The sequence below is a fragment of the Gymnoscopelus microlampas genome, assembly GCF_963454915.1.
Source record: "Gymnoscopelus microlampas genome assembly, chromosome: 15".
Taxonomy (NCBI): domain Eukaryota; kingdom Metazoa; phylum Chordata; class Actinopteri; order Myctophiformes; family Myctophidae; genus Gymnoscopelus; species Gymnoscopelus microlampas.
In genome coordinates this window covers 42,985,009-43,008,435 of record NC_139952.1, presented here as the reverse complement: position 1 = coordinate 43,008,435, position 23,427 = coordinate 42,985,009, and the positions used below count along the sequence as shown (strand labels likewise).

The following is a 23,427-nucleotide window of genomic DNA, read 5'->3' as shown; positions in this document are numbered from 1 at the left end:
TAAGATAAAACAAATCATCAAGAACAAATTAAAAGGAGGCAGGCAAGATCAAAATTAAAACAATACAAGAAAATAGCAAGAACAAAACATCACCTTAGAAGGATTACAGACTCTAGTGACCTAGTAAGCCTACAGTATCTACATTTACAGGGAACCACACAGAGCAACTGTCATTAAGGTACACACTTCAATGAGGAACCACACAGACTCTAATTACTGAAAGATATACTAAATCTACATTTGCAGGGAACCACTAAAAGCAAAGAGTAAAAAAAAGTGGGTCTAGAGCTTGCTTTTAAAGCTATCTATGGTCATTGCCTGTCTTATAATGTATGTAATGGGAGCTTGTCCCAGGCCGTTGGCCCATAAAAGCAGAAAGCTGCTTTTTTTCCTTCATTTTTGGCACATCGAGGAGGCCAGCACTAGATGCCCTAAGGAGACGGGTTGGAACATATTTGGGCAGGCAATCAGAAAGGTGCTAAACAATCAAGTGCCTTAAAAACAATTAAGGTTTTTTCATCTTTTTTTTTTTTTTACAGAGGTATTACAGAGGTGTAGTACTTTAAATCTATGTCATATAATAAACTGTTTACATTTTAACCCGGGTTTATAACGGTTTCACCATAAATCCATCACAACTTTCTGTGTGCTGGCCTGCTGCTTTCTTACGTAGAGTAAGCCTACAGTATGTTCAGGTCTTTGGAGATCATTTTGTCCGGGGTCACTAAAGTTCAAAGCAGCTGTAGTCTGCGTAACCTCGTGTCACCAGACTTTCCACCGTGGAGGAAAGCCTGGACATACCAAACCATTATCATACCAAAAGAAACCAAACAATTATACCAAACTAAACATGTTTTAAACTAGGGCAGGGGTCTTCAACAGGGGGTCCTCAGAGTTACTACAGGGGGTCCGCCAAATATTTGTGTGATATGATTTTTTGTTTTTACATTCACCACTTGAACCCTAGCATCCCTTTTTCTGAGGAGAACTTTTGCCAAAAAATAGCCGATCTACAGAGATCGTAGATGTAGATCGGCTAATTTTTGGCAAAGAGGTTTGGTGCGGAAAAAGAGCAGACCAAGTAAACGAAAAAAATAATCTGAAACACAATTTTATATAAAATAGAGGGGGTCCCTGCTTCATCTCTCTCTCAGCTAGGGGGTCCTTGGCCTGAAAATGTTGAAGACCCCTGAACTAGGGGAATCATTTTGGAGATGCACAGCGCCGGTGGTTCCGGCCACCATGACGTACCGTTCCGACCGGATCAGAAACCCGAAGATGGTATTGATCCCAGGCTATAGTCTGCGTACCCCAGTTATGATTGGCTGCCTGGTGTTGTTGACCACGTCCAGATTTGGGAGCGGGACTCGTCTACGGGTAGGAGGAGTCCATGCGCCTCCAAGGTCAGGGGTCGGTGCCATAGCAACAGTCTGTGGTTAAGAAAAAAATATATATATATCAGAACCAATCCAAATTCTCAACCAATAAAACCCCCAGCATCCGTACACTGCATGGGGGGGGAAACCTTCATGCAGTGTTGTGAGCTTGTAGATCGGCAGATAGATAGATTTAATGTAGACCAAAAACGGAAAGGCTGCCAGTATAGAGCCCTGAGGGACTCCGGTCAACCAATTATATAGGGTTTATAAGTGGTGAACCACATGAACCCTAGTGTCCCTATACTGAACTTGTCAAAGTAGGCGTATGTTCGGTGAAAAATAGCCAAAATTGCCTTAAATAGCCAGTTGGCTATTTAATAGCCAACTGGCTATTTTCGCCAGTGAGATATGGCATTTCGAGGGAATAAATAAGAGGACCAAGTAGAGACTCCTAGGTCAGTGGTTCTCAAAGTGGGGTCCGGGGACCCCCAGGGGTCCTTAAGGGGTTTCCAGGGGGTCCCCAGCCAAATGATTGATACCATAGTTACTTAGGTAACCAAATGGACCCTTACGTGTCTGTAACTCTGAGAGCGTACAAATGGAACCAAATGGAACCAAATGGAACCAAATGGAACCAAATGGACCCGTTAAGAGTCCATTTGGTTCATTTGTACAGTACGCTTCCAGAGTGAAATTAAAACAGCTGATTGGGGTCAGATATCAAAATTGTATCAAATGGGAGTCTGTGGTCTGATGCATATCAAACTGGGGGTCCTTGACATGAAGAAGTTTGAGAACCACTGCCTTATAGGTGCCCCCAGAAAATTAAGTATGGGAATTAAAGGTAGTGTAAGTGATTTTCTTTGGCTAAAATAGTGTTAAATAGCTCTATATTCTCATAGTACTCATTGCTATAGAGTGTTTGTTCAGTAACAGGAGTCTCCATGTCTCTCCAGCTCTTTATTGAACAGAAAATGCATTTTCAGGTCAGGATACCAATTTTATCCAATCGGGATAGATAACTCAGTCAGGATACAGATTAAACAAGTGAAATTGGGACTGATGACTCGAACACTCTAAAAATTCACTTAATATATCACTTACCCTACCTTTAAGCGGTTAATAGGGCAGCACTTCGTATTGGTGCAGTGACTGGTTTCCATAGCAGTAGGCGTAGCTTTGATAGCAGCTGTTATCGCCACAACTAACTTGCATTTAGACGAAGAAGATGATCTGGTAGGCTGATATATCTGTACCTTATGGTTGTGCTTGTGTTGTTCCTCACCTTTATATCAATGTGGACCAACAGAGAGGCCAGCTCTAAGCTTTCACTGTAGCCATTCGTCAATGGTACTGAACGATAACCTGCCAAAACATGAACCACGATAAACACGTGCAGACACAGAGACACAGAAGTACATACATTTCTTCTTCTTATGTGTCATATCGCAACGCATTGTAAGCTTGTAGATCGGCTATTTTCAAAAGATTTGTATACATTATGAACTTGTGAAATGGGACGTTCTGCAAAATGAGTCATTTTACTTTTGGTACTTTAAGTATTTTTTGCTGACAATACTTTTGTACTTTCACTCAAGTAAATTTTGATTACCGGACTTAAATAAAATAAAATATGCGAGTACTTTTTTTCCCCACTGGTGTCTGTGTGTGTGTGTGTGTGTGTGTGTGTGTGTGTGTGTGCGCGCGCACACGCGTGCATGTTTTCCACCTGTGCGGAGGCCTTTAAAAGGAAACGTGGCCTGAGCGAGGAAGTAAGGGTCTGAGAACATGTCCTCTTCACTGACCACAAAACGTAGGAATGTCAGCTCTGGCTCATACACTTCAAATGTTACTGGCTCTTTTGTCCTCCACACTGGATTCAGACCGTTATCAGCTGGGAAACACAAATCAAAATGGAAGTCAACTTTCTTCAAAATTAAAGCAGCCTCATTCTAAAACCAGCAGAAAACGATAACGCAGCGGCAGCGCACCATATTATCAGCTTGCCCGGTGTTGCCAGAGTTACTGCACTTCTCCTTTAAACACGCCATTCTTCCAACATTCCCCCAACTTACGAAAGACAACAGTTGAAGTGAATTTGCTCTCAACGGCCTTGAAGTCAGTGTGTCCATGTCCACACAATTCAATATCTACAAAAGGGCAGCTGATGTTTCGGTTTAGCTTAGGAAGGTGTCGGGCTCCAAGCACCTGCATGGGGTATAAATCAGCAGTGACAGAATATTCATCTTGAGCAGGCCATGCCATGACAGAGAAATAGTACACAGCAAACTGCAACTCTAATGTTAGACTTAAATGAACTCCAGATTTTGTCATAACGACAACAGCCCCTGTGTGAGTGTTTCTGTGGGGACCTACCCTGATGCCAATGCTGCTCTTGGACACCTTTTTGTCCTGAGGGTCATGGTTGGGGTTGTAGCCATCGTTATGTATCAACTTTGGCTGCAGAACATATCCTGTACGTTCATTCAGACTGAAGAGGGCGCTGTTCAACTGGGTGGATTTGTCTAGACAAACATGAAATGATCCAATATTTGTTATCCAATACCCAAAAGTGAAAAGCTGCAATCAAAGGAGTTTTGACTGGACTGAAAAAAAAAGAAGAAAAAAAAACAGATGTACAAGCTCATAAGACATCACGACGCAAAGCGTTGTAAGCTTGTAGATCAGCTATTTTAAACCGCTGTATGAAAAAGTATAAAATAAGGCCGATAACAGCCCACTGACCTGGAGTCTGGAAGTTCAGCGCCACCATGTGACAACCAGCGGCCCACATAGGGTAAGGGTCATAGTTGGAGGAGTCGATACGATCGCCTTTAGGGTAGGTCCTACTCAGACCCGTGCTGTTGTACAATAGGAAGCCTTTCTGGTCCTTTTCTGGAACATTGTTCTCCCCGAAGGAGCGGACCTCTTTGTAGGTGTCTCCGGTCACTTCTACGAATGAGACCATTCGTGTTTATATTTGCGAGTATTTTTGCTTTTGGGTATTTTGTGAAAGTAAGGTTGTTTGTTTGGTGTGTGTGTGTGTGTGTGTGTGTGTGTGTGTGTGTGTGTGTGTGTGTGTGTGTGTGTGTGTGTGTGTGTGTGTGTGTGTGTGTGTGTGTGTGTGTGTGTGTGTGTGTGTGCGTGTGTGTGTTTACCAAAGTTGTCCTTGTCCTTGCTGCGGGACTGACAATAGACCACTAGGTCCGACATCTCCCTGGAAGTCTGAAGTTGGACAGAACAAAGCAACCACTTCCTGTAAGCATAACTCTGACAGCCTATAGCAACTCAGTGTTCAGCCTATCTTCCTATGGTTTAAGGCTGGGCAATAAGGATAAAATCAAATATTGTGATTTTTTTTTTTAACCAAATATATGTAGATATTGACACTGAATGTACTGGGTGATGACTGTGAAGATATTATGGAGATAACTGTCACAATATATTTACACAATGAGATTTTTCCTAAATAATCATCAGTAATAATGCCGGTAACTGACTGCATTATGCAGCCTAATAAAACTAAAGCACCTCAACACCATGACTTCGTATGCTACGTTGAAACCAAGACTTTTCCTTCACACTTGATTTTGCACTGTGCTCGGCACCTCTCCCATCCTGGTTTGCTTTCTTCCCTTTGTCCTGTTAAAATGAAAAGCATGATATTTAAATAAGCAAATAATACATAAAACAATATAAAATATAGCACAGTTGCTGTTGAGCAGAAACCTTCTATCTCCACAGTTCAACATTTTAAGTTTTTTCACAAAAAGAGTGCCACGCAAAAGTAGCGAAAATAGCCGATCTATACAAGCTCACTGTGCTTCTCATCACGATGCGTTGTGAGCTTGTAGATCTGCTATTTTCACTATTTCTGAAACATTTTGAAAGTGAAACTTAAAGTGGTTAAGCATGTCCGTGGGTTATAGAAATATACAATGAAGATTGTATTAACAAGAGCTTGTGACTAAAGAATAACTACAGTACACTGGATCCATTGGAACACAGGTTCTTTTTCCATTTCCAGGAAAGTGAAGGCCAATAGATACTCCTTCCGACGTCGTAAAATCTTCCCGTTCAGAAAGGCTTTCAGAACTATAGTTCTGAGAGTCAGGACACCTGGACGTGCGCGGCGGGTTCTGAGGAAAAGTTCTAAGTCCGCCCATACAAAGTTCGGAATGACATCAATTTGTAGTTATACTGTATCACCTCCCTTTCTGAGGAGAAGTTTGGCGAGTCGGAAGGAGTATGGACCATTGGTTTTGGACATAATGTACAATCACTCCACTGCATGGCGTGATTGACCAATCAGAAACGAGCATTCAGCCAAGCCATGCAATAATAATATACCGTGTAGAGCGACACATGGGGAAATAAAAAGCCACTCAATAAAACTAAAGCACCTCAACACCATGACTTCGTTTGCTGCTAAGTCGTTTTAGCCAAGACTTTTCCTTCACACTTGATTTTCCTTTGTCCTGTTGAAAGGAAAAGCATGACATTTAAATAAGAAAGGATTACACAACACAGTATACTGTGAACAGGATCAATACATTGGAATCAACAACAGATTACCAATTCATTTACAAATTAATTACAGTTTACATTACAGATTTGAATATGTTACAGTGGTTGCCCCGATGCAAGTTATGGGCACAGCCTGAGGAATCTGTAAGGAAAAGTAGCGTTTCTAAGACTATGGTTCAACTTCTCACGCCTGTGGCGCCCTGTATGGTCAGAAGAGACTTTATCGTGGCCCCTCAACATGTGATTCAAATTTGAGGTTGATTGTCATGATATGTGATATTGATATTTATTTGTTGCCCCTCAAAGTGAAATTAGGCTACAGTTATGTTAGCCTGGTAAACCATCCCGGTTGAGGCCCCTCAATATCTAACAATAAATATGAGTATATGTATAACTGCCGCATCGCAACGCGCTGTGAGCTTGTAGATCTGCTATTTTCAAATAGCCAAAGTTTCAATATAATAGGGCTGAAGTGATTAATGTAGGTTTTGTACAAATTGTCAAAAACTACAAAGTAACTAAAGTGTTCAAATAATTGTAGTTATAATAAAATGTACAATATTTGCCTCTGAGATGTAGTGGAGTAGAAGTAAAAGTAATCGAAAATTGGATACACTCCAGTAAAGTAAAAATACCTACAAATTGTTGAGGTCACTTAGTTACTTTCCACCACTGTGAGGTAGAAGCATGAGTGTGCCTTCCACACGAAGGGGGGGGGGGGGGGGCATAAGGATTAACAAACAAATATAGAAATATACATACAGAATAAATCCAAAATAGACCCACAATCTAAATCTAAAACAATACTTTTATAAAAGCCAAGCTGTCCATAAATAGAGGTTAGTTTTTCGGACCAGCTTCTAGTTCTCTTGAGCCAACTCTTTAGGGATGACGTAAAAGAAATGATGTGATGCTGGATATTAGATACTGGCCTCATGTTCATGTGAAATTAACTGCTGGTTGATCTGAGACTCATTAGAATGGGACCAGGCCACCTGGTACCATTCATAAAGCTCCTCCACTGAGTCTGCTGCCAAGTCAAACTGCAGACTGTCATTCTCCACATCCTGAAGAGTCATCACGTGATCCTTCCCATTCTTTGCTGGAGAGAGAAGAAAGGAAGGAAGGAAGGAGAGAATTGAGGAAACGCAAATAGTCCACTTTAACGCATTCAATCCGGAACGCATCTGCAAATGTCTTCAGTTTTCTGAAAAACCTATGTTGCTATGTTCAAACTTTTTCATGTCAAGGACCCCCAAAATGATATGTATTTGGTCGCGGACCCCCATCTCAAAATATTTCATTCCAGGAACCCCCCAGAAGCAAAGATTTAAGTTAAAAATGTTCGCTTTAAAAAAATATATATTCATAGGTTTGCACAAATTGTCAAGACTTTTCAAAGATAGCAGATCTACAAGCTCAAAGTGCGGCACTCGGTGCTGCGCTATGAGCTTGTATATCTGCTATTTTTGAATAGCCAAAGTATAAAATAATGGTTATAGCTACCTTTAGATCCAGACACAATGTAGACGTCATTTTAGATTCCGTATATGACAGTACGTCCGAGAAACCAGTAAGATCGAAAAAGAAACGTGATTTGCAGTGGCGTCAGTTCAGCAAAAGCTAAGGTATGGCAAGGGTTAGGGTTGCCAACTCCCAGAGATTAAAATAAGGGACACCTATCCTGGGCATGCGCGGCCGATTTTTTGGGGGGGGTCAAACCTCCCAAAATGCATAGTGTATATATATATATATATTTGTTTTTTAATAATCATTTTATGTTTTGGAGCCAAGGTATGGCACAAGGTATGGCACCTGCCCTACGGGCACGTGCGGGCGATTTTTTTGGGGGGGTCAAAACGGGTGGGGCTCACGGCAGCAAGACGCACAAAATGCTTCCTCCTTCTTGCAGACACGGTCGGCAAAAAGGGGTGGGGCGGATATAGTCCCTGAGCGGTCGGCCGCCGGCTTAGCCAGCAGCTAGCGTGTGGCTCACGTTTTAACAACACCCGGATTTCCACTTTGCCGCCCGGCAGGGATGCATAGGAATGCGTCCCTAGCGGTGATACGGGTGTTTCTTTTTGTTTTTATTCCGTCTGCGGGGCAGAGCGGAGCGTTCGGTTCGAAGACTCAAAACGAGCGAGCCTTTTTCAATCTTACCGGTTTCGTGTTTGTACTCTAACATATACAATATATATAATAAATAAAATACAAACACGCACGTGCGTAGTGTGTACACACACAGACAGTATATACTTATGGAATAATTAATTTATTAGTGCAGACTGCAGAGTATGTACCTCACTTACATACTGAGACATATATATACTCACAGTTGGGTACACGTTGGACCTTACACTTAGTGATGTCCACCACACCTTGACATAGTGTACTCAGTAGGTTATCATCTTCCTGTTTCATTACAAGAGAAGGAAAAAAAAAGAGATTCTAAAAAGATGACATTGTAGATGGGCTATTTTCACACAACACCTTCGTATGCTGAAATGTGTTTTTTGAGTGTGTGGTAGTTACATTTGTATCAATCTATCAATGAAACCCTATTAAAAGGGATAGTTCACCCCCAAAATGACTTTTTTTCTTTCGATTTCTCACCCCATGGAGCCTTGAAGTTTTTGTCACATTCCTAAGATTGATGACCGGTGGACTCAAAGAGTCTCCATTGAGTCTCCTACCAACTCCGCCTTTCATCAAATTATTGTCTCAGGAATGCGACAAAAACTAAAATCTCCATGAATTCAAGGCTCCATGGGGTGAGAAATTGATAGAAAATAAGTAATTTTTTGGGTGAACTATCCCTTGAAGTTCTAATGTATACCTTCTGTTTAATCTCAGGCTTGTACACTTCCTCTACGTAGCTTAATGGGAAAAACAGTTGCAGATTCCCATGACAGTCCCCTTTCCACCTGCAGAGAGTAGGAGAGTAGAGAGCAGTGTGATGAATCCTGGAGGAAAGACCATCTTTATGCAATGCAGAGTACTGGACGTCATAGCGTTTGAATATACTATTCAAACATCTTTTAATCTTTTTAATAACACAAATCTTGTATGGCGGTCCCTGGCACAAAATGTTTTCAGATGAGGGTCTGTTGCCAAATATGTATTAATTTCGGGGTCATTTCAGAACCACCGTTTTATAAAACTGAAATATTTAACTTAAATGTTTTAATGGAACCTCCAAACTGTTGTTATATGTCATACTGTAGATACATCATAGACCTGGGTTCTTCAACGTTTTTCAACCCAAGGACCCCCTAGCTGAGAGAGAGATGAAGCAGAGACCCCCACAACACAATTACATTGTGTTGTAGATTAAACCTTTTCATAGATGTCATAGATAGCTGGATTCATGTTAATGTGTATTTTCAGATAGTTAACCTTTAAACCCTCAATATTTACTTGACTGTTGGCTATGTACTTGGTCTGCTCTTTTCCCCCCTACACGACTCTTTGAAAATGTCTATCAAATGTGGTTTTATTGAAAGGCAATCAAAGTCCAGAGCTTAGAACATCGGGTGTGTGTGCTCCATGTATAATCCCCTCAGTGCGGCAGCAGAGTTGTTGCCACAATTTGCGAGAAATAAGCAACCAGGTCTATGAAAACAAGCCCAAAAGAAGCGACTATAATAGGCCACATGAGCACTTCAAACCTATATATGTTGTCCATTAAACAATGTGCATATTTATATATGTTGGCTATTTGAAAATAGACGATCTACAAGCTCACAACCGTTCTACCATTATTTACAAGCAACTTCAGAAAAACAAGCCCAATGTGGCTTATAATAATCAGACCAGGCAACAACACTGCATACAGGGAGATAGGAGAGTGTATATTGGATTGGGGATAATGGCTAGCGCAGTCTTCTCTTAAAGGTAATGGCATCTGGCACAGTGATTGGTTTTATCATTGTAACACCCAAACCACACCTATGCATAATGTAATGGGTGGCGCAGGTGTTTAGCGGGTAAGGGAGATGTCCCAGAATAGCAACTTTTGCTGGGGAACGCCCCTTGCCTCGTCCTAAATCCGGTATTAGTGGCTTTAGCAAATTGAACCTGGAATAGGGCCCATAGTCCACAAAGACCTATAAAAGGTTTTGGTACTACTGGAATACAGTGCTATATGCTGTGCCATGTGTATGAGAGTGTGCATGTCCTCACCATCCTTCAGTTTCAGTCTCTTTGGACACGTTGTGTATCAGATCTCCTTCACTGAAGCTGAGCTTGTCTGACCCCTTGGCCTGGTAGGCGTACAGGGCTCTGACAGTAATTGGAGGCTAGAACACACACACACACACACACACACACACACACACACACACACACACACACACACACACACACACACACACACACACACACACACACACACACACACACACACACACACACACACACACACACACACACACACACACAATAATCATCTATCATTAAGAATAGAGGAAAGAATAGAGGAGAATACATGCACATATTTAAGTGAATGGCACTGTACCATCAGTCACTGTTGTGTACACGTACCATTGATGGCTCAGCCTTAGTCTCATTAGGGTCCACATATAATTTGACATCATAGAGAGAACCACAGTCCTGCTCCTATAGAGACAGAGTTACACCAGGAGTTAGGAGTGAATGTCTGTAGACATTTGCAAAGTCTTTTGAATAAAAATCAATTTAGTTTTAGTCATATTTAAGTCATCTGAAATGTTTTAGTTTTTGTCTAGTTTTAGTCGACACATTATGCACACTTAACCAACCCAGACGCAGAGGGCAAGGTTGAATATTAAGTCGTCTTTTATGTTGTTATCCTATTTTTCGTATTCTTGTACTCAACCTTTTCCTGATTATTTGTTTCATCCTTACCGCTACAACAACTAGGTCAATAAAGGTCTGTCTGTCTGTCTATCTAGCATACATCCTCCCTCCCTGCAGACTCACTCACCATGCTGAAGCGGTTCATCAACTCAGGGGTGACTGGGTAACGTAGTTTGATCTTGCGGTACAGTGGCTTTTTCCTGAAATGGTTGACCAGCTCCACTAGGCTGTCAAACTCCATGGTGGTGCCCAGGCGGTAAATGCCGTCCTCTTTCTGGATGCGACAGTGTTTCACCTTAGCTTCTCCTCTGAGAGACAACAAGCAAGTGAGGACAAATATGACAAATACAGGAACTTGTTGTTCAATTCTAATTGTGACTTTTAGCCATGACATGACATCGCTATTTTGTGCATGTCTTAACTGGTGAAAAGTCAGAATTTGACAAAAAAAAATCTAAATGTTAAAATACTTGTAGATCAGCCTTTTCTGAATACCTGAATTATAGAATAGAGCTTAAGTGGTTAAGACTAAGTATTATTTTAATACTTAGTCTTAACTTAACAGCTTTAACAGCTTTGTAGTGGGTGGAGTTCCATATAAATTAAGCGAGTTACAGTTATTAATTACATATACTGGGAATGTGTGTCGTCTACTGACACACTCAAAGGGTTCTCTGCAGGGTTGTATGTATTGTGTCATAATGTACCACTGCTACCTGAAGGTGATGGCGAAGGAGTCTGGCTCTCCCTCTCTCTGTCTGATGAGGAAAGCTCCATCTCTGGGGATTGTCATTAGGTAGTCCTCCGCCTGGCCTCTGCTCAGGTTACTGTAGAACCAACTGCAAAAACAACACACGCAGGTCTAATATTTTAGAGTTAGCATGTTGTATGCAAGTGTGGCTGTATATGTGTGATGATTATGAGTGCATGTGCTGGTGTCATAGGCCCAGCCCAGTGACAAATATCACCCTCCTCGTCCGGCTTCCCTCCCCCCCGTATAGACGCTCGACAAAGCCGGATGCACCACGGCATGTACGTGTGGTTAAGTAAGACTTACCTCTCTCTCAGGTGTGGGTCAGGCTGAGGCATGACATCTGTGAGACACAGTTCAAACCCTTTGAAACACATGGGGCTGTCTCCATAATGCTGGATCAGAGTGTAGATGTCGGGGAAGTAACGTTGAGGTGTCAGGTTGTAACCCTCTGAACCAGATTGAATACGACAGTGATGGACACGCCCACTGCGCCTATAGGTACATGTATGAACACAAATGTATCGATGTAACACACCACACAGAATAATTCAGACACAACTAATTAAATTCCCTCATCACACCAGTCAGCATACACACCATATGGAACACAATCATTATAAGCCATTTCAGATTATGTTTAGTAAATTAAAAGGTTTGCACTCAAATCAGCTTGCACTCAAATGTTCAGTTCAAGTTACGCTCTGAACTAAATCAAGTGGACTTAGTACCAGAAGGAGAGAGTGTAGTTTCCGACAGATTTGTCACTTTCACGGACCAAGTAGGTTCCATCTCTGCCAACAGACTCCTGGAGCAGCCTCTCAGCCATCTGCCTGCCCTCTGGCACGCGGCCGTGGAACCACGGCTCAAAACGGTGGCGCTGAAATGAATAAGACATAGGAAGGAGGATGGTGGATAACAGAGGGAGGCAAGGAGGGGATGATGGAGGGACGTGAACAGGAGGTACAAAGACAAAGACATTGTGAGGAAGAGAGGCAGTGAAATAAGGAAAATAAGGAAATATGAGTGCAGTCACACTGAACTTTAATTCTGACTCGAGAATTTCGGCAAAAAAACGCTCCGTTCCCATTGAAAAGCATTGGCAGAAGCCGCCCACATAGGCAAAATTAAAGTTTGGTGTGACCGCACCCTTAAACTGGTTTGTGGAAGAGAGATAAAAACAGATGTGTGTGGAAGAAGAAGGGTTTAGGATTTATCATTTGTGCCTGGAGAGAAAATCAGCATCAAGTGTAAGATTTACTCTCAGAGAGTTTTACTCTGAGAGTGTAATAATTAAACAAACACTCTGGAATTTTCTATGAAGAATTGTATTCAAGAATTGATCCCCTATGATGGAAGTTGTACCCAGACACAATTCTCTCACTGCTTTACCTCTCCGGGGTCTTCCAGTTTGTCCTCCTTCTCTAGATAATACAGTTTTCCATTTGTGATTTTACAGTAGTGTGTATTCCACCGCTGCAGAGAAAATCCAACAGAGATTAAAATACATACAGAAAATTCATTTGTTTCACTCCGTTAAGGCAGTGTTTCTCAACATTTTGGCTTCACTACCCCGTTAACCTGATTTCTGAGTCCAAGCACGACAACATTTTGCTTAGAAAACTGCAAGATATGATGCTTTAAATAAATAACCCACCTTTTGAACAATATAACATTACCCACAAATGGCTCCCGAGCCATGCTACTGCTACACAGTACCTCGTCTATGGGATCCCAGATATGCAGGTCGCCATTTTTGTCTAACGTCCTTGATGTCCCAGTCTCCATGCTCTGTGTGTTGTGCTGCAAGAGAACAACAGAACATATAGAGATAGACCCCTTTTCTACAGCAAGTATTCAAAATGCACACCATAAGCAAGTGGGCACTGGGTGTCGCAAAGCCAACATAAATCTTGCACACTCAGTTTTCACAGTGAGCTAAGCAGAATTTGTGGGCCGGCTGTGAGAGACTAAGAGGGTAGGCTAGCTGTAGTAATCCCCTGAAATGTAATTGTTACATACTAATTGATTCCATCCATGCTAAAGACTATACAGCAGGGTTAATTTCGTCGACTAAAACCATGACGAAAAATGTTCGTCGACTACCTTTTTTCACTGACCAAAACGAAATAAAAATGTAATTAAAAGCTAAGCTATGATGACTAAAACTAAGACTAAATATATTGACAATTTTGTCAACAAATACAAACTAAAATGTTAGGGAGGGACTAGTGGAGAAGAGATCCAGTAGAACTAAAAGACATGTCATTTTATGTTTGGTTGCGCTCGGGTGTTGCGCTCTGAAAATAGCAGCTCACAAGCCGATCTGTAAGCTCGTTGTGAGCTTGTAGATCGGCTACTTTCAGCATGCAACCATGTGTAAAATCAGGTATTACGACGCCATCGAGGTCCGCCAACACCACACTAAAATAGGACTAAAACTAAAACATTTCAAATTACTAAAATATGACTAAAGCTAATTCAAAATTTGCTGTCAAAATTAACACTGCTATACTGTAGACAGGTACAGAATGAAGACAGGCAAATCTTGCAAGGCACCAACCTGCTCATCGGGAGCAGTCAGTGGTTCAGTGCCTTGCTCAGGGACACTTTGACATGAGCCACTGCCGTCTTCCTTCTTGGACTCCTTAAGCTTCTTGTGCTGCAAGACAACCACAGAACATCAGAAGAATAGAGAAGAATAGAAGTTCTTTGGTTGTATTGTTATCTCTTGCCTCTAGGCCACCATGCCGGGACAGAGAATCTTGTGTTTTCCTGTGTGTGTGTGTGTGCGTCCGTGCGTGCGTGCGTGCGTGCGTGCGTGTGTGTGTGTGTGTGAGAGAACGCGCGTGTCAATTAATGATTTCTTCAGTATATAGGGTTTAAGTGGCTAAATCTGTGGACCATCCAGAAGCGTTGAGGCTGTGTGTTGAATACACAACCAAAGCTAGTGCTCGAGGTGTAGGTGCACCAGGGTCAGTGGCAGTGGTGTGTTCTACCGTGTTACGCTATATACATAGTCAGGGGTGCACATAACTGGTGCGCAGGTGCGCATGCGCACCCAAAATAAAAAATGCGCACCACATCAGGCGACGCGAGGCGCTTTTGCGCACCAACAGCTGGGACAGGAATTTCCAAGCTTTTATTTTTTAGCAAAACTAAAAAATAAAAGCCTGGAGATCGAGGCTAGGAATTTACTTCCTGAAGCCACACTCACACAATCACTCTAAAGCACCCGTCGGCCCCATGTACAGCCATTAGGCACAGGGGGAGAGATATGACTCGCGTCGCCTCGCATCGCCTCGCATTGCCTCGCTGCGTGCACGCAGCCAGCAGCGGCTGTTAGAGGCACTCGTCACCGATGATGAACGCACCGTAATGGTGCAAAATATGCCGTGAACGTCCCAATCTGGCGGATAAAATCAGCGCAGCAGCACAGGGCACCAACCTTGGGGGCTTTATCTAACAGCGTGAGAAAAAAAAACGGCGAAAATCGGCGGAATTTAGAAGCAGAGCGTCCTTTTTTTCTCGCCAAAAAAGTCCGGGCTGACCCCCCCCCCCCCCCCCCCCCCGTTGACAAAACGGGACGGGCGCCATGCGCACCAAGTCACATGTCCAGGTGCTCTTCTGCGTACCAGACCTAAAAAGTTATGTGCACCCCTGTACATAGTATACTGTCCAAGAAAATTTGGAAAGAAATCGTATACCGTCCAGTAACCATCTGAGGAAGCATATCTGATGCGCAGGAGGAGGGGCTGGGGGCAGCAAGAATGTAGACTTCAGTTCAAATAGCCTTTTTCATGTGATAACGGGGTGTCCGTGGTGATGTGTAGCTACTGTATATATTGTCTTGAGGTGATAACGACCACTGGCCATTGGAGCTTTGAAGTAATCCATACAATAATTTAACAATAGAGTGGTTATTTCATTTGGTGGGAGAGAATAATTGTGGTAAACCCTACGAAAAAAAACTTAGAAAACACCACTGGTCAGTGGCAACTCCTTTTTCATGGGGGTGTGTTTGTTATGTTTGTTTGCGTTATCCATGTGTCAAGATATGCTGGTTTTCTTCTTTCTTTGAAAGTGGATTTCAGTTGTTGATTCGGAACCTTTTTTTGTGTTTCTTATTGGTTCTATATTAGTATGATTATTTTCCATTTTCCTTCATTCTTTTCCCCTATGTTACTTTTTATTGTTGTATGGATTTGTCTCAGTGACATAACAGCGGTTACTGCACCTTGATGATGATCTTTCCCTTGAGTTGTGTTGGAGAGGGAAGTTGTTCAGCGTTTTCTTCCACAGGTTCGGTCAGCAGCTTGTCCTCGAACACTTCCTTAAAGATAGCAGCCATCTGAGACTGCTGCTCTAAGTTGCAGTGCTGCTCTATGGACAGGATCACTGGGTAACTGTGGTATGACATAAGAATAACAACAACCAAGTCTTTAGTCTGTGTGTGTGTGTGTGTGTGTGTGTGTGTGTGTGTGTGTGTGTGTGTGTGTGTGTGCTCGCGCACATTCGTTTGAGGGTGATGATTGGAGGTTTGATGAATTTAATTGAATACTTTTTTAACACATTTGTAACAGAAGTTGAACAGGTAGTACGGACAAAGGTTGTGCTAGAAGGATAACACAAAAAGCCCAGGGGGCCTCGTTTCCATTGTGGTCCATTGTACTGTTGATAATAACAGAAATGGAGAGAGGCTTATTCTGACACTAACTTTGAGGTGATGAAGGCATGCTCGTTGATGGCTTTGACCACGTCTGCAAACTCGATTTTAGACGTGCGGGTATTTCCATGGTAGATGATTGGCGTCAGACCAGGACCATCCCAGCAGTCCACTGTAATTATACAAAGGATACTTCAAATCATGCATGCATCTGAGTTTATAAGTGTGTATAGTTTCAATGTACAGATTATTGATTTTTTTTTTACATTACACTGTTTAGACTGATAATATAATATATCTAACATATATATATATCTAAATCTGTTGACCTGGCATCCTATATAGTGTGTATAGTTTCAAAGTAGGCTGATGATAGGTTCTTGGTTTACATATGTATTAGTTATTATTAGATTATTGGTTTACTTATGTATTACTTTATTATTAGATTACTATTTCTATGCATTTGATGTATTATCTTGTGTCCTTGCTTACTGTAAATCGCTCTGGATTAAGAGTTTCTGCTAAATGCCTAAACTGTAAACTGTGGTAGGTGGAAAAGGACACCTACTGGTGACATGGGATATTGCATGAAGTTCAAATAATATCTCGCTGGCCCAAACGTTCCATTATAGCTCAACAGTAAAGATTTCTGGACTTCCATGGTAGACCCAGGTTCAAATCTCAGGTAGGACATCAATCTTACTGATTGCAGCTTTAATTGTTTGATAATTCATGTTACTGGTAGATATAATTGAATACTGGGAGAGTAATACAAACAATTTCAAGATATTTCAACTACTCACACTCTATGCAGCGACATCCGAGGCGCAGGCAGCGTACGTAGGCCTCTGTGGACGACTTGCTACGAAGCTGGTCACCTGTCAGGTACCTTGAAGACAAATATGTTCAAATGAGACAGAATTCTCAAAATAATAATTGGCAGGGGGGAAAAGTAGGTTACTAATAAGAAAACTGTACTCTGTGTATGTGTGTGTGTGTGTGTGTGTGTGTGTGTGTGTGTGTGTGTGTGTGTGTGTGTGTGTGTGTGTGTGTGTGTGTCACACAGTACTGACGTGTTGTGTGAGGAGTTTATCCAGTAATGAGACAGGGGTTCGTTCATGTCCAGGTTGTTGATCTCTGAGAACTTCTCATCCCAAATCGAGTTCTCCTTGGAAAACAGGAAACTTAAAAACTGTGAATGATACAGAGAGAACAGACAGACAAGTAAGGGACATGCTTCTAAACTGAGCACCCATTTTCAACACTATCTTCATCGTGTCGTGACTACTAATTGAAGCCGAGGCCGAATTGGGCCAAATCGCATGGATGAGCCCTGACAGCACATGGTTGGTGCTACAGACTCCAAATTTCGCACACAGATAGCTCAGACCTTTGCCTACGATCTTAGCTAGGCCTCGACCCGACCCGATATGCGGTTTTCCGGAACCAACGCGAAAGGTTCGGAATCTCCATATGCGGAGTCCTGACTACTAATTGAAGCCAATGGACGCCGAATCCAAATTGGCCCGAATCGCATGGATGAGCCCTGAAAGCACATGGTTGGTGCTACAGACTCCAAATTTCGCACACAGATAGCTCAGACCTTTGCCTACGATCTTAGCTAGGCCTCGACCCGACCCGATACACAGTTTTTCGGATCCGGCACGAAAGGTTTGGAATCTCCGTATGCGGAGATGACTGACATCGGGCTGTTCCGGAGCAAGCGCTGACTCATTGTGACATCACTTCATAAAAGGCATCACATACACTAGATGAGTCAACCAAAAATCTCTGAGTGTGGCATAAACTATAGTCTTTCTTCCTCTCACTCCGAGGTGACAGATGAAAGTATATAAGCCGGCTTCTAAGCTAAGTCCAGCACTCTTGACAGACCTCTGCATATAGTCTATAAGCAGCTCTCAAAAAAATGGGTACTCCAGAAAAGCTACCAAAGCTAAACCCCGGTGAAGGAGAAATAATTCGTAACAACTTGGTACTTCTAAATTATCAGTGCAAGTTCATGGAAAGCCGGAAGGAATTGCAGGAGCAGGCCTTCAAGACATCGACTCAAGTCCTTCTTTATATACAAAAACTGGAGCAGGAAAAAAGAAAAATGAACCAAAGAATTACAAAACTCGATTGGGATGCGAAATGGAAAGCTAATAAGGCTGTTGCTGGGGATCAGATGGGACAGTCAACATCTGCTGGCCAGACAGGAGGAGCAGACGGAGGAGGAGACAGTGTTCCTGGGGAGCAGATGGAACAGTCAACATCTGGTGGGAAGACAGGAGGAGCAGACAGAGGAGGAGACAGTTTTTTTGATGAGATCGGTGATGAAGAATTAATTAACTGTGCTGCTTTTACTGAAGAAAACAAGGATCAGTCAAGATCTGAGTTGGATGAGGTGCAGACGGGGGAGACAAACATAAGACAAGCTAAATCGGGAGCGTACTCAAGTTCCCTCAACCCTATGTTCCCTCAGCCCTATGTTCCCTCAGCCTTATGTTCCCTCAGCCCTATGTTCCCTCAGCCCTATGTTCCCTCATCCCAAATTAGACCCTATGTTCCCTCAACCCTATGTTCCCTCATCCCAAAACAGACCCTATGTTCCCTCAGCCCTATGTTCCCTCAGCCCTATATTCCTTCAGCCTTATGTTCCATCAGCCCATGTAATATTCTAATGTTTTGTCTTGTCTGTCTTGTCTTGTCTTGTCTTGTCTTGTCTTGTCTTGTCTTGTCTTGTCTGTCTGTCTGTCTGTCAGTATCATGTCAGTATCATGGTCAGTATCATGGTCAGTATCATGGTCAGTATCATGTCAGTATCATGTCAGTATCATGGTCAGTATCATGGTCAGTATCATGTCAGTATCATGTCAGTATCATGGTCAGTATCATGGTCAGTATTATGGCAGTATCATGGTCAGTATCATGGTCAGTATCATGTCAGTATTATGTAAATATCAGGAGTGGTTATTTGCTTCAGTCATCAAAACGATTTCTATAAGTTTAGGTTGAAATGGATAAAATAAAATAATTTACCTATAATTTTCCTATGACTGATAAAAGTATTCCCCTCATCCTCGCAGCAGCGATAAGCATATACTTACAACCACATGTGTCCATTTAGATGCCATTGGAACTATCTGTATTAAACAACGTTTCAATCAAAATCAGACCCATTTCATAGTCATAAACAGAAACCACTACTACTATATGAGTCATGTGCCAATAGTAATTTTATTAAAATTGCTTTTGTGTAAAACCTGACATAACACTTTTCAAGTAACTGATCTTAATGGTTCAGACTTCAGAAAATGAACACTTCTACAGTCCTAATAAAAACAGACATGTAAAATGACCAGTCTAAAGGTGACTTTTAGTAGGTGCTTCAATTTAAAAATAATAAACTTAATGTTAGGGATATTCGATATTGACTTTTTTGCCAATATCCGATATTCCGATATTGTCCAACTCTTACTTTCCGATTCCGATATCCAGTGGTGGACAGTAACGGAGTAAATGTACTTGAGTACTGTACTTGAGTACAGATTCTGAGGATCTGTACTTTTCTTGGGTATTAGATTTTTTTACTTTTACTCTAGTATATTTTTAGGAAGGCTATAAAGTACTGAGTACTTTTAAGCCCACTCCACATCCACAACAATGTTTCGCCATGCATGTTGCAAGGAGTTGCAACATGCAACTACTTGCAACCATTAACCCCAATGGCAGTTGCAAGGAGTTGCATTGGTGTGGTTGACCTTAAAACGGTTTTGTTGCAAGGAGTTGCAACTAGTTGCATTGGTGCGGTTTGGTCTTTAGGTTGGCTGTTTTTTTTCTTCCTTAAAATGCAATTGGCCTAACTTCTGCTCTCACACTAGCCGTGTTTCTGGCTTCCCCCTCCGCTCGCCTCTTTGTTACATCTTGTATGGGTGCATAGGAGTAAAAGTATTTAGTTCTGGTTCCTCAGTCATTTCTATGTTTTTATAGGTGTTTCTGAAGGCTTTGTATAACGTCTAGAAGCAAGCACATCAGTGCATGCAGTGCAGGTGGTTTCAGAGAGTTACAGTACTTCTCTGAAACAAGAGTTACAAGGTCCTATACATTCATGTGAAAACATTACAGCAATTCATTGATATCAAAATTAAGAAATGTACTTCTACTTCTACTTGTACTTTAAGTATTTTTCAAAGCATGTACTTTGGAATACTTAAGTATATTTAAAAACAATTACTGTTTTACTCTTACTTGAGTAACATTTTGACTGAGCTACTTTTACTTATAGTGGAGTGAATTTGACCAAGGAGTATCTGTACTCTTACTCAAGTACTGGGGTCGAATACTTCGTCCACCTCTGCCGATATCAACCGATACCGACATATATACCATATATTTTCACCAAAAGTCAACTAATTGTCAGGTAACAACATCACATATCTAATCAAATAAAATAGCTTTAATACCAATGTAATATCTAATAAATATCTAATACATCTAATATGTATACATTGATGTTGTTAGGTTTTCAATGAAGTGAGTCCCGGGACTCACTGGTGGTCATTTGAATGAGTCCCACTAATCTTAGATTAGATGTTGGCCTATATTTGACAGTGCAAAAGCATAATTGCCTCTGATGCCTATAACATTAACGAGCGTCAACGAGCGTCAGCTGTAAACAGACACACACACCTGCCCTTTGCAGTGCTCTAATTTGAAAGTGACTGGAGTCTGTCTCATTTCTCTGCAATAGCCTTTGAATATGATGGAATATGATTAATGATTACTGTGATTATTGTAAGCTCACATTTCATATCACATACACCATTACAGTAAGAACTTATGCAACTTTCACTAGCCCCCCCCCCCCCCCCCCATAAAAAAATAATAATCAAAAAATATTTTTAATCAAAAAAATGTTTTTTTTTTTTTTTTAAATCTGTGAAATATTTCGCGGACCCCCTGGCCATGCCGCGGACCCCACTTTGCGAACCGTGGGTTTAATGTGTCTTAGCTGACCAGGTCAAAGCAATTAAGTTTGGCCAATCATGTTGCCCAAGCATCATGGTCAGCATCATGGTCAGCATCATGGTCAGTATCATGGTCAGTAGCATGGTCAGCATCATGGTCAGTCATGGTCATGGTCACCATGGTCAAGTTTTCCTTGTGACATAATGTACACGTATACGTATACCCCCAGAACATATGCTTTCAACACGTACAATTTAAGGTTACGTGGCGCGGCTCCGACGCCCCGCGGGTCCGAAAGCCGGAATCCGGGTGGAAAAAGAGCAGATCCACAAGCTTGTAAAAGCCTGTAAAAGCCTGTTGTCGTGGGTACCACCGGCGACCACAGGTGGCGCCGTCCACGGTCCATGGTCCCTCAGGGGTCCATGGACCACCTCAGTGCCCGGGACGGTGTCTCCCGGGGCGGGTAGAGCGGGCGAGTGTGAACCCGTCACTGTGCCGGGAGGCATTAAGCCAACTGGTGCCATCGGATAGGTAGGGACCATTCCCAGGAAGAGGCACCTTCCTGGGGCAGCGACGGGGCGGCACAGACCCCCAAAATCATGGTTCTTTGAAAAAAAAAAATTCTAAGTGTCCGCATGGGCTCCAAAGGTCCCCGGGGAACCCCTGGAGGACCCCCGGCCTAAAATTCTAACTTTTTTCGGCTTGTCGATCTGCGCTTTTTCGACTAAAACGGCCGGTACCTCCCGGTCCGTGGGTCGCCCGGGGCCGACGGAGGGCTCGTTGGATCCGGGCCGGGGGTGCGCACGCGTCGGTCCCCCCCCCCACCCTCCCCCCCCCGGGCCCCTGAGTGGCTGCCCGGGCAAACGGCGGCCGAAAAACCCGAAAAAAGCTCCGGAAGGCTCAGGAGCTTTAGGGCTCGCGGCCTTTCCCATGCGTGAAATTTCGCATGGGGGGGAAAGTGGCCACTTGTGCCATAGGGTAGCTAGGGACCATGGCCGGACATGGTGCACCATATTCGGGGGCGTCCCCGTGCCTCGCAGGGCCATGGATCCTGGAGGTTGCAGCCTGAAGTGTTGCAGCCTTAGGTCGCCCTGGGCTCCCTGGCTCTCCCCTGGTGGAGAGGGGGAAGCTACGGACAAGGGCCGACTGGTGCCATAGGATAGCTAGGGCGACGGAGCCTCGTCTGGGGCTTGCCCTGGATCTCCACGTCGTACCTCCCTGTCCCCTCCCCGTGGCCCAGAGGCGTCCCGCTCGTCCCTGCCTCCCTCCTGTGAAAAAGTCTCCCGGTCGGGACGCCCACTCGCTCTAGAACGTACCTGTGGAGCTTGGCCGTGGCGATGCCCGACGCGAGGCTCCGTCTGGGGCGGCCCGGGTGGGCCGAGTGGCGATGGCCATGGGTCCCTTCCCCCCCTCCCCGACAGGGGGGAAAGAGCCACGAAATTGGAGGCCACGGTGGCCATCGGGCTTATGGGAAGACAGAGGCCTCCGCTCGGGCACGGCCCCCTCTTTTGAAATTCTCTCCCGGTACAATCGGCAACTTTTCCCAGACCGGATATGTTGATCCGGCGTGCGGATGCTCGGGACGGATGGCAGGCCTGCCCGAATGCAGGGCCCGCCGTCGGCCATGGTGGCCACTCTAGTCAAAGCACTGTGTTCCGGGAACAAAGCCGCCTGCAAGGGCCGTGGAACCCACAATTGATTCTGACCGATTGGCAATCGTAACCCTAGCTCTTGCAAGGGCCCCGCTGGCACCTCTAGTGCACCTCTGGTGCACCTCTGGTTGCTCGGCGGACGCTGCCGACCAGGCGCGGAGGGACCACGTGCAGAGAGGCCCCGGCCTCCTGTCTCCGTGGCGGAACAGGAGGCCTACCTGGTTGATCCTGCCAGTAGCATATGCTTGTCTTAAAGGGCGCTGCAGACTTGTCTGAGTTGGGCATGCAGTCACTGCCAAGTGACCACGCCGGGACAGTAACTGATATGGGTGTAGACAACATAGGTGGCGCACGCAGGAGTTGAGTAAACCAAAGTTCCCGATTGTAGACCCACAAGGCAAGTTACCTTGATGGGGTTGGGGGCGGGCGAACTTGACATGAACCTGCGAGCAGCTACATATATCTATGTGGGTTGTGCCCGGCGCCGCGGTTGTCCCGCAACTCAGCAGTGGCTGCGCCCGAGTTAATCGAACGAGATTCCCACTGTCCCTACCAGCTACCTAGCGAAACCATAGCCAAGAGAAATGAAATCAGCTCAGACCATAGAGGGAAGAAGACAATCTTGAGCGAGGAAACAAGACCCTGCTA

At 43.5% G+C, this 23,427-nt stretch overlaps 2 protein-coding genes across 2 annotated transcripts in view; both read right to left on the bottom strand.

Annotated features, from left to right (window-relative positions):
- LOC311061803 (1-phosphatidylinositol 4,5-bisphosphate phosphodiesterase gamma-2-like) overlaps window positions 1-23,427 on the bottom strand; it is a 90,057-nt gene that overhangs the window by 56,531 nt on the left and 10,099 nt on the right. The window lies entirely within an intron of this gene.
- On the bottom strand, window positions 968-22,753 carry LOC311061216 (1-phosphatidylinositol 4,5-bisphosphate phosphodiesterase gamma-2-like; the record flags this gene model as incomplete). The annotated part of the gene is made up of 27 exons (XM_084079770.1): window positions 968-1,430; window positions 2,665-2,744; window positions 3,109-3,273; window positions 3,455-3,587; window positions 3,756-3,904; window positions 4,125-4,331; window positions 4,538-4,604; window positions 4,911-5,021; window positions 5,783-5,857; window positions 6,839-7,008; window positions 8,240-8,318; window positions 8,743-8,830; window positions 10,089-10,204; window positions 10,449-10,523; window positions 10,870-11,050; window positions 11,459-11,581; window positions 11,800-11,988; window positions 12,225-12,373; window positions 12,886-12,969; window positions 13,213-13,296; window positions 14,057-14,155; window positions 15,731-15,899; window positions 16,211-16,331; window positions 16,963-17,048; window positions 17,233-17,351; window positions 22,138-22,238; window positions 22,444-22,753. 27 exons carry the CDS (start codon window positions 22,751-22,753, stop codon window positions 1,296-1,298), a joined length of 3,465 nt encoding a protein of 1,154 aa, XP_083935896.1. The 3' UTR covers window positions 968-1,295.